This window comes from Myotis brandtii, unplaced genomic scaffold, assembly GCF_000412655.1.
Source record: "Myotis brandtii unplaced genomic scaffold, ASM41265v1 scaffold17, whole genome shotgun sequence".
In the NCBI taxonomy this organism is placed as follows: domain Eukaryota; kingdom Metazoa; phylum Chordata; class Mammalia; order Chiroptera; family Vespertilionidae; genus Myotis; species Myotis brandtii.
In genome coordinates this window covers 4,003,183-4,015,212 of record NW_005356259.1, presented here as the reverse complement: position 1 = coordinate 4,015,212, position 12,030 = coordinate 4,003,183, and the positions used below count along the sequence as shown (strand labels likewise).

General features: G+C 33.0%; 1 protein-coding gene across 4 annotated transcripts in view; it reads right to left on the bottom strand.

Moving 5' to 3' along the window:
- PHTF2 (putative homeodomain transcription factor 2) overlaps positions 1 to 12,030 on the bottom strand; it is an 89,636-nt gene that overhangs the window by 23,656 nt on the left and 53,950 nt on the right. For all 4 annotated transcript variants that reach the window (XM_005862913.2, XM_005862915.2, XM_014536980.1 and 1 more), the window contains 3 exons: positions 11,308 to 11,472; positions 5,528 to 5,714; positions 3,874 to 4,029 (listed from right to left, as the gene is read on the bottom strand). In XM_005862913.2, coding sequence (XP_005862975.1) covers positions 3,874 to 4,029; positions 5,528 to 5,714; positions 11,308 to 11,472 — 508 coding nt within the window. The remainder of the gene's footprint in view (positions 1 to 3,873; positions 4,030 to 5,527; positions 5,715 to 11,307; positions 11,473 to 12,030) is intronic.

Genomic DNA, 12,030 nt, shown 5'->3' with positions numbered 1-12,030 from the left:
CCCCCAATGACTTCTTTCTCTTAAACTTTATACGAAGTTCAGAATTCAGGCAGGCAAAGACTACTCTACATTCACATGGACTGCATAGTCACCCACTTTAATTGATAGTTTAATGGAGTTTTCTGACTTAGTCTATTTTAGCAACAATAGATTTCATGTATCTATTGTCTTTGTTTCTCAAACAAGTTCAATAAATTGACAAAATGAACAAATAATCATAGATTATCTCAAGCACATGAATAGCTACAAAGTGTCAATTTATGTGTTTGAGATAATCTATGATATGAAAGTAAAAACTAAAAGAAGTTAAATAATTTCTAATAAATTTACTATTTTCCTAGTTTTTAATATACAAAATAAATAGTTTTGAGTAAAATTTTAATTTAAATGAATTCAAAATAACTTTTACTGAATAAAGAATAACAGCCATCCTTATAGCAAAGCATGCTGAAATTTTTAGATTTTATTTTAGCAATCCTGGCACTAAGATGTGTCAATTCTACCTTTAAAATGTTTTATATTTATCTCTTTTCTATGCTATCACCAGATTATCATTCATTCTTTGTTTGCTATAAGAGCCTCCTAATTGACCCCTACCTAAAAGGCCTCCCTCTTTACAGATTAATCTTCCCAAAGTACAACTGTTCTTTCAGTCCTCTGACCAAAATCCTTCTGTGGCTTTCCACTGCTGCTCTCCTGGATAAAGTTCAAATTCCTTCACCTACCACGCTTCTCTTCAAATGGCTATTTTTGGACCTTGTTTTCCACTTCTCAGTACCACAGCCTTCTCTTCCAGTGACAATGGGCTAGTCCTTAACTCCTAAACACAACTTGTTCGTTGCCACTCCAGCCTCTCATTATATTCCTACCTCTCATTATAAATCCTTCTCTCCTTTAAAGCCTACTCAACAAAGTGTCGGGAAATTACCATCTCTACCCCTTTCTAGCTGGCTTACCTTAGAGACTTAAGGGAAAAATTAGCCCATGACAATGGGAAATAAAACTACCTACCTTAAAGAGATATTAAAAATTAAATGAACACTATAGTTTTTAATACAAACCTGTACAAAGCAGAGGTCCAACAAATGTTAGTTTAAAATCTTCTATTTACAGTGAATACTTTGTCCCTGCAGTGAGTTATTATTATATTCATTGGACAATAAATTTTGTCTTGCTATCTAGCATCTACATTATATGTGTTAATTAAATGTTCATGTATTTCGTATACTCAAATAAATCATAACTCTCAAATACACTGTAAGTCTACCAAAGACAAAAATCATCTTTATCACAGGTAACACAATATCTTGAATGAGTTATATTATTGACAATTAACTTGTGTATATTAGAATGGGGCACCATGTATATTTAGTGCGTGATAGAGCATTTGTGGCAGGGTTATTTGAGAGAAAAGTAAAAAAAAATTTTTTTTAAAGAACTGAATAGAAAAACAAGTAGAAAAATAAAAAGAGAAAAAAATTTACAGAAAAAGGGTAAAAATCAGTCTGCTTTTTTTTTTTTTTACAAAAAGCACTCCAAAAATATTTCAGATTCACCGTCAAGCAGAATACTTGAAACATAAGTAGTTTTCATCATAACAATTTTCATTAGATAATAAGGACAGAAGTAATAAGCAATCAGTAATTGCTAATTTAAATTTTTTCATAAAGCTAGCTTATTATCTATAACTAATTCTGATGCAGACTTGCTGATCAGATACAGAAATAAGTATCAGATTAAAGGGCCAATGTTTAACTGAAACTAATGCGTGATTTCAGGAATAAGGAAATATCTATAATTCCTGATACAAGTATTTTGCCAAATACTGATTAATAAATAGGACATTTTACAAATGCATAATGTAAAAATTATTGCCTAGAATTGCTTACATTTCAAACACTATTTTATCTGCAATATTTAAGTGATTAATGGCCACTTTGAATTTCATTACAAATTGCTGATTACAGACTAAAAATAGGAAATTTTAGAATTGAGGAAAAACAGCTCAACTTAATAGCTCATTTAATTTGATTTGCTCTGCTTATTTCAAATCTTTAGATAGCTAAAACAGCATATAGTCAAATGAAAGGGAGAGGATTATTTATTTAAAAGGAATAAGCATTTATAATATGAGTGCTTTGTGTCAGGCAATTATGCATAATCTTATTTAATCCTAACAATCTGATGACGCTGTTCTTCTTCCCTCTCTGCCCGCCCCCCCCCCCCCGCCATTATACAGGCATAAACTGAGACTCAGAGAAGTTAAATAATTTTTCCAAAGTCATTTAAATAGTTTGATTCGAAGCCCATAGTTTCTGCATTGTGCTTCCCATCAAATACTATCTCTATTAGATGACAATCTTATCTACAATAGGGAAGAAAAGCTGAAAGATAGTTGTAGAGTCAACAAAGCAGGACAGAGAAGAAAATAAGGCAAATGCTTAAACAAAGCTATCAATTCCCCAGGATACCTTCTATGTCCCAGATAATCAAGTAATCCATCATCTTCCCAACGGGTGAATGAAAGAAGCCAACCAGGTATAGCATATCACAGAAAAAGGTAAGAAAGTGGGTTGGGGGTGAAAAGTGGGGGAGTATGGAAAGGGGGCTTAAGTAAAAGTCTACACACTGAATGACACATCACCACTGCATTCCCAACCCCTTTGGTACCAAACACCATGGCAGCCTAATATAGTATCGGCCCTCCAATGGACCAAAGGCTGGATAACTTTTCTTGAAAAACAAAATGCCCATGAGGAGAATCAAGATGGTGACAGAGGTAGACACGGGTACTTGCTGCCTTCCATAACATCAAAATTACAACTAAAATATAGAACAACCATCATTCAGAACCACCTGAAATCTGGCTGAATGGAAGTCCTACAATTAGAGATGTAAAGAAAGTACACTGAGACTGACTGGTGGGAGGGGCGGAGGCGTAGAAGACATCTACTTGTGGTATTTTTCAATTGAGAGGAATATCTCCACTGTGGAGGCCTCCTGTGAGAAGCAATTGATTCATTTGCCTTGAAGGGAGATAATAAAATGTTCTTAGTTCTTTAGAATAAAAACTGAAAATACAGTTGAATGAAACTCTTTTACTATTTAAAGAGCTTCAAGAGATGTGATAACTTCAAGAGATGTGATAAGTTAGAAAAGGGTTTAGAAAAAAACAAACGTTAATAAAGAAAAATAGAATCAAAGGAGAAAAAAGATTGAAATTTAATAGTATGGGCAACTTAATAACTGGTGACAAGAACATAAAGTCACTTAGAATAATAACTTTGCAATAATCAATTAGTCATAAAGCCATTCAAATTGTGGGAAAGACTAACACAGGAGTTCACAGATTGTCTCTCCAGGATGGGCTTCTTTAAAGGTAAACAACAAACTGAATGTATGAATCTTCAGAGAAAATACTCAAAATGAGTACAAATGTATGGCTATTTATCATATATGCAGCACATAAATCTAAAACTGCTACTCTATAAATCCAGATCATATAACAATCAGATATTGACACTGAGGGCAAATATGTTCTTTTCATAATTATTAATTGTTAATTCAATTGTTAAAATAAGTTGTAAATTAGTAACATATAAAAAAAGATATGGCCCTAGCTGGTTTGGCTCAGTGGATAGAGCGTCAGCCTGCAGACTGAAGGGTCCCAGGTTCAATTCTGGTCAAGGGCACATGCTCGGGTTGTGGGCTCAATCCCCAGTAGGGGGGCGTGCAGGAGGCAGCCGACAAAGATTCTCTCTCATCACTGATATTTCTTTCTCTCTCTCCTTCTCTCTTCCCTTCTGAAATCAATAAAAATATATATATTTTTAAACAGATATGTATATATACATATAAAGCCAAAGTATATACCTCATTAGGGTAATGTTTCTTATAATGGTGTGACTTTCTATTCCGAAGAATGCTCTCAGAAGTCCTGTCCACATTACGGCGTATTGGGTATCCTGTTTCAGGACCTTCCTCGCTGGAGACTTCATCAGAGACATTGGTTACTGTCCTTTGGGTATCCTAAAATGGAGTACACAAAGAGGATTATGGTAATTTCTAACTTACTTGCAGTTTTGAAAGTGCGAAACTTTCAATTATACATACATATGCACATATTGCTTTAAATACCTTCAAAACCCTCAAAGTGATTAGTGCTACTTAATTTTCTGAAAAAATATCTAAAATCAGTGACTATAACTGGTATTTTAATGCTAAGAGTAATTCCACAGCCATCTGTCAAATTGTTCTATAATGTTTCTGTTCCACAAAAAGATTTGAAATAGCTTACAAAATATAAAATAGGATAAAAGAAGCTGAGATACCTGAGATGCACTAATTATACTATTTTCACAAACTGAAAATGTGATCGATTATAAGACCACCACTGATTAAATAATGGCTTCTGAGGCAGAAGAAGGTGACTAGTAGTTGAATGGGTGCATATATCAGACATTATCTACATATAAATTTGTAAGACACATCCAGATTTCAGAAATTCTGAAACTGAGAGACTCAAAACATGAGTTTTATTGACACTTTCATGTTTCTTTCATATGGCTTTAGTAGGTAATACATACCAGAAAGTGTGTTTGAAAGTTGAATGATTGAGAACTTATTTGTTCAGTGTTGATAGTAATGTGAGGTTCACGTTATCAGAGAGCCAAATGTGTCAACAATCTAAAATCAAGTAATGTACTATATTTCATTGCAGTCCCAAACTATTTATTGTACAGCTACTGGTCCTAAAAATACATGTACTGTCAAGTAGTAACACCTACTTCATTCAAAATTAGAGAATCTTCTTTTCTTCTATTTATTTTCCTCAACACAAATGTTCAGGCTTATATTGCTAAATTTAACAGTTAACATCTTTTAATTTGACCATATTATTTTATTATACCAGCTTTTAAAGAATACATTATTTAACTAAGAAATATTCAGTGAAATAAAGAGACAGGATCTACATTACGCTTTGCTACAATAGCCCAGGGTAGCTTTATTATTTTGGAAAACTAAAAAAAACAACTGTTAACAAATATGTGCTCAATAAGAATTTTTTTTAGCTAACAACAAAACAAATGTGTTGACACCAAAGGTAATAAAGGTAGGAAAAACAAGGTAATATTTTCTTACAGAAAACATGAATGGAAAATCAGGTTTCTAGTTTTGTTTCTAGAATAATTTAATGTCCAATTTAAAAGAAATTCTTATACACATGGAAATGGGGCAAGAAAAGGTAAGGCTTAATAAGCACCAATTATGAAATTATTGAAGTGCTTTAACATTTTGAAAAAATTTGAGTCATTAATCAATTCAAGAAGGCACTAATTATATTGACAGTAAAGTTTATTCATATTATTTTATTTGATTTTCAGCTTCATCAGTGTGATTTGTAATGCTCAGAGAATAAATTTGGGAGAAAAAAATATAGTTCAAGAAAAACCACTATGTCTAAGTTACTTCCCATTAGTTAATGTAAAACCACACAAACAAACTATTTTTTAAAAACCACACTTACTTTACTGGGAATGTTCCTCATTGTTCCTTTGTTCCAGGTTGTCTCTTCTGATTGAATAGTTTCACATTGAGGTTCATGGCTTTGTACTCCACCTTCACTGCTTTTAACAGTCTTTTTCCCATCAAGGGATACATAGCCATTGTCAGTCTCAGTTGATTTATCAATCGAATTCTTTGTTTTCTTTGATCTAAAAAAAAAAAAATTCAGAAGCATGTTAAATGGACTTACCTTATTTTGGATGGGTTACTGATAGAAATTATGATCTGTTAATAATAAAATCCGGTAGTTACTTCTCAGAATTTTAATGGCCACCTCATTTTTACAACAAATAATTTAGAAATATAGTATCCATCATATAAAATAAAAACGTAAATCAATGTCATAGTTCAGCTTATTTTATAGATTCTGAGGTCTTACAAATATAGCAATTCTAAGAGACATGTCTTAGCTTATCAAACAATTCTTGGTCAAAATTACTTGGTCTTTGAGCAAAATCTAGGATAAAAATTTTGCCCATTTTATTATGATTAATAATATGTTTTTAAGGTTTTATTTTTAAGAAATATATCAGTAATTATCAGGTTAAGTTGCAGTTAGTGGTTTAAATTAGTTTTAACATTCTCATTTACCAAAATACTTTACCATTAGTATATATACATAAATATCTCAGATAAATTTATTTTAATATACAATGGAGACATAGAACCTGTTACATAAATATATATGAAAAAAAGGAAAAACTTTATATAAGGTTCTAAATAATGGAAGTAGTAGAAATAAAGAACCAAAGACAATAAAGAAGTAACCTCTTTCACCCACTGAAATACTCTGAAAAAATATCAGTAATCGTGTAGCTACAATTGAGGTTCTTCATTTATAGGAATTAAATTTTTCTCAGTACATAAGATACGACATAGAAAATAATAAACAAGACATTTTTGATTAATAGGCAAATGCTTGAAGAGTCCTCTTCAGAGTCTCTAGTGGGTGAAATAATGGCTATCCAGAGGTAATGGTTAGCAGAAATATAATGTAAGTCCGACACAAAATTAGAATGTGCTCAGTGCAGATTTATCATAGAACATTATTAAAAGCAATTATATTTAATTATATTTAAATAAACCCCCTTGAATTTTCTCCAGAGTATCAATTTTGCAAGAAAGAAACTAGTATATTGCCTTCATGTGGGTCAACAACAGTTTTTTTTAATGTACCAAAAAAGTTATATTTAACACTATAGTTACTCAGTTTTATTAGAACTCCCCTGTTTGAAATGGTAAATTTGGAAATAAGGAATCAGAAGTATAAAAAGGTCTAAATGATTTATTTGAGGCAAACATAGCACTAGATTATAGACCTTCTAACTATGAGGCTAATTTAATTCTCCATATTACCTCCAACTACACTCTTTGGGAAACTTCCTGTTAGGATTTCTTGTTAACACACTCATCAAAGCCTAGAAAGTTTCTGTCTTATACAAACAAGTCCCTTTCCTTCCTGATCTTCTCCTGCCAGATTACTAAAAGGGATAGACAGACCATACTTCTCACGTGCTCTACAGAGCTCCAAGGCTTTCTCCCCAACCTCCTTTTTTAAAAATTGCTTTTTAGAGAGAGAGGCAAGGAGAGGGAGAGGAAGAGGGAGAGACAGAAACATCAATGTGTGAGATCCCCGACCGGGAACTGAATCTGCAACCTGAGTATGTGCCCTGACCATGAACTGAATCCACGACCTTTCAGTGTACTGGATGATGTTCCAACCATCTGAGGCACACCAGTCAGGGCACTCTGATGCTTTCTAGTCATTCAGAACACATCTCTACAGAGTTGCCAAGACTCGTAAGTCCAGTCTTCTGAGCATTCTCTTTCTACATGATCCTAAGAGACATGAAAAGGCCAAGGGAATGAGCCACAGGACAAAGACCATTTAAGAGAGGCAGAGGGAGGGAGGAAAATGGACTCTAGTGGAGAGGAAAGGGGCAAAAAGAGAAAATAAAAGGTACAGTGTAAACTTGTGACCTTCCCTGCCTGGGGAAGAAAGTGATAGAAACAGTTATCAATTGCTCCCTTTACCTCTCCTTTGAACATGGGGATGTGGAAAAAGACCAAGGGAGGTAAAGTTACTTGATATCTTGAAAATGTGGAACTCAAAGATAGAGAAGGAGTTTTCTGAAAAGGTATTTATGAAAGTTCATGGAAATGACACTGGAAAGGGAGAGGGGAAAGGTGGTAAAGGAAAGCTGGTAGAACCATTAATCAGACAAGATATGCAAGAGGAGAAATTTATTTGGGAAGAAAGATGGAAATGGTAGACCTACAGTGCCCTCCTAAGAAAAGTAGGCAGTTTAAAACATAGGTCTGGAGGCCAGTAGTCAAAGTAGAAAAAACGGTTGAAAATGTGCAGAGTGAACCAGAACTCGAGAGGGCAAAAGTTAAGAGCCCAGTGAAAAGACTTTGAAGGATGATTCCTTCCTTACCAGACAGGGTAAAGACTATATTATTCCTTCCTTACCAGGACAGGGTAAAAACTGTATTATGCCAAGGGAAAGAGTACCAATAGCATCCATGCCATATGACTGACACCTCTCAGCGATCTTCCACTTCCTCCTTTCCTTATCTCTGCATCCTCCTAATCTTCTCTGGGTTGTTTCTCTCCCCACTATCTCCTCAAAGTCTGAGTAACACTATCAGAGACATGAACACTAAGTTACTAAACTATGGTAGCTACCTGAGGTTTCTCATGAACTAAATACAGATAAGTTCCAAACCAAGCTGAAATGACAAAGAAAATAAAAAATGTAAATACTACGAAGGATTAGGAAAAAAAACCTATGAACAACTCTATTTCAACAAACTGGACAACCTAGACGAAATGGATATTTCTAATCATCCAAGAGATGCAAATCAAAACAACAATGAGGTATCATCTCACACCTGTCAGAACGGCTATCATCAACAAATCAACAAATGAAAAGTGCTGGCGAGGATTCGGAGAAAAAGGAACCCCCCTGCACTGCTGGTGGGAATGCGAACTGGTGCAGCCACTGTGCAGAACAGCATGGAGTTTACTCAAAAAACTAAAAATGGAACTCCCATTTGACCCAGTGATCCCACTGCTAGGAATATATCCCAAGAAACTACAAACACCAATCAGAAAGATATAATTTCACAGGGAAAATTAATGAAGTAAAATTAATGTTAATCAGATTTTAAACAGAAACAGAATTATTCTATAATTCACAGCTTTATCATGTCCAATATTCATCACTTTACTTTCAGCAATTAGCCAAAAAAATTACTCCTTAATTATCAGCATATATCATAAATGAAGAATAAAATCTTTCCTATAGCTCACTGTTTCCTTGGAGTATTTTAGAAAGCCACTTGTGTTGATGTTTTCATAAGAAATAAGAATATCCTTAGATTAATTTCCAAGCAACAAGAAAAGCCTATGGGGGGAGAGATCAACCAAAGGACTTGTATGCATGCATATAAGCTTGACCAATGGACACAGACAACAGGGGGGTGAGGGCATGAGTGGGGGGTGGGGGGACAATGGGGCGATAAGGACACACATGTAATACCTTAATCAATAAAGAAAAAAATAAAATTACCCCCCAAAAAGCATAATTTCTTTTCACTGTCTGCTTGTAATAATATTGTGAATCTTAGACATGAAAGAAAACTTAGGATCTATCTGAATTCTGAAACAGGCATTATACTGAAGAGATTTATAACCTAGATGTAATTCTTTCTGTTCAGTATTTTGAGTAGAAATTATAATTATGCTAATTTAACACTATAGTACAGTGAAATTATAGTACTAAATCCTTAGAAAATATGGTTGATTTCTACATCTTTCAAAATTAATACTTTCTTTAGCATTGTTTTCTTAGGTTCATAGAGTTCTTTTATAATAATTCCTAATTTTTTTTAAATGAGAAATACTATGTATGTTTTGCTTTAAAAAGAATTGTTTTATCTTGAGAAGAAAGGTACTTAGAGATGATGAGTAGGGCCTTTCCAACTTATAAATACAGGATGTAAGAATTGCATATTTCATCCTAACATCTAGAAAACCAACAAGATACCATACACAAAGTTTAAATCTTTGTGTGGTTATGCATTTATTTTCCCATCCGTTATGTTAATTCAGACACCTTAATGGAAGTACCCAGTTTTTCAATTTTTATCACCAGAAACAATTTTAAGTCCCAAGCTGATATTTCAGTTTAAAGCCTTTCTTATTAAAGCCTGAAAGAACAAAACATCAAGATTTGAAAACTCAAGATTAGAACTTCTGAAATTAACATTTTTCTTAAGATCTTCTTGTACTTAATATTTAAAAGTCTTATTCATAAGCTGGCAAACGAGTCCCAGAATGAGTTAGTTAAAAAACAGTGCATCTTTAAAAACATGTACATTATAGTTGCCATGATTACAGAGAATAAACCCAAAGGGATTTAGTCATTATTGTACCAATAGGCAGTCAAGGTTATGCTACAATCCCAAAGGAAGGAAACTGAAGTCTGAATCTAATTTGAGAAACACAGAATTCCAAAGGCACCAACCTACTACATTAGGGGGATTCTGAATACTAAGTTATAAAATATCAGTTCTGGACAACCAAAACAGCTAAATGATTCCCCGAAAGGAAAATATGTCCATATGCTTTTTTATAATTGCTTATTAAAAGTTCTTGAGAAATGTTTAAGAAACTGGCTTTGCAGTGATAAAACCATTACATCCTACTGTTAGAAAACAGAGTTATTTATTTAAAAATAAATAATTAAAACAGACTAAGAGAGATACAGATAGAATCCAATGCAAGTTAAAAACCAAACTGAACCTGTATCTTCTCTGGAGGAAGCAACTTTACGCAATGTTATTGCAAACTATTAAAATTTTGGAGAATTTTCCCCAAAATTACAATCAATGAAAATATGCCCAGGATATAATTCCTTTATTATGTAATGCATGGTAAACTTTATCATAAGAGCACAATCACATATTGATGAAACAGTATTAATAGAGGAGTTAACAAAAGTGACCAAATTAGTTATTTGTAGTATCTCTTTTCTTGATTTATTAATTTAGCAACTTTTATCAGGTATACTATTTTGATCATAGCTTTTTAACCCCTTTCAAATTTATTATGTGTATATGTGCACTAGTACTATAACCCTTAAGTGTTTTTGAATTAATTATTCAAAATAATTATACAACATTGAATTAGTTTTAATTTACTTTTGAAATTTGATATAATCACATTTCCTTCTTTGGTAAACATTCATTGTGGTACAAACTATACAAAAACCCAATACACAAAAATAGAATTTCATCCTATAGTATATAACTTATTCTTTCAAATACAAATGCCTATATGTTTTATATCAGACAATTTTAGATAACCGAGGCAGGGTTTAAATTTAAAATATCATGCAATTCTCATGACATATTAGTAAAGCCAATTTGACCTATAGTACTAATAAAAATAACCAATTTAATAGAAGTAAGACCTGAGAAATCACAAAAGAAATTAAAATTTAGAAACCCAACTAAATATACTTTGATGGTAGATAATCATTTAGAAATATTTACATATATCCCAAAGCAAACTTTATGGTCTCTATTTTTCATTAACTATAGATTATAATTGATCAAAACAAAATCTGTAATAGGCCTGTCATATGTAAAGTCATTAATATTCATTACCTGAGACTGAAGTGCCAGAAAAGGGATAGTGCTCTATGCCATATAAAATCTTGAATAAATACAAACCCTGATAAAAAGAAAGCAGCATGCCAAAGATCTCTGAAGACAGCGCCAACGCTGTAAGAGGTACTTGTACAGTGGCTCTGAACTGTTCCCTCCTGTGAATTATCTGTGGTACTAGAACCATCTCCTTCTCTGTGTACTTCCAAATGGGCTGCTTTTCTTAATTTCCTTCATTAGAAGAGATTAAGAACGGAAAGTAACTTTAAAATTTTAACAACCATTTTCTCGCTAGTATGTTCAAAATTTTTGTAAACACAAACACAAGAATTTTAATGCACAATAAAATTCAAATTTACTTGATGAAAGTTAACCCAAACATAAAGTACATGTTTAAGACCAATTTCTATAAATGGTAAGATACTGTTCCTTGCTTATACTGACAGTCAGTGAATATTAGGTTGTAAGGTCACATTAGATAGGTATTTACAAAAATATTTCTTCCCATTTGAATGCCACTTATCTGCAGGTGAGGAAGAAAATTTGAATAAAAGAACTATAATCTAACTGACTAGCAGTGCTATTTATCTATTTATCTTTTCAAAATGAAAAGGGCTTAAATTTTAACACCTCCAATCTGCATATATCATAACCTCTTAGCAACAATATTCAAAACGGGAATTGCTCCAAAAGACCCTTCAAACAGAACTCCATTGCACAGAGTGGCCAGTGAGACTTGCTATGTTTACTTAACCTAGGGGCAATATTAAATAGTTTCAAATAGCACGT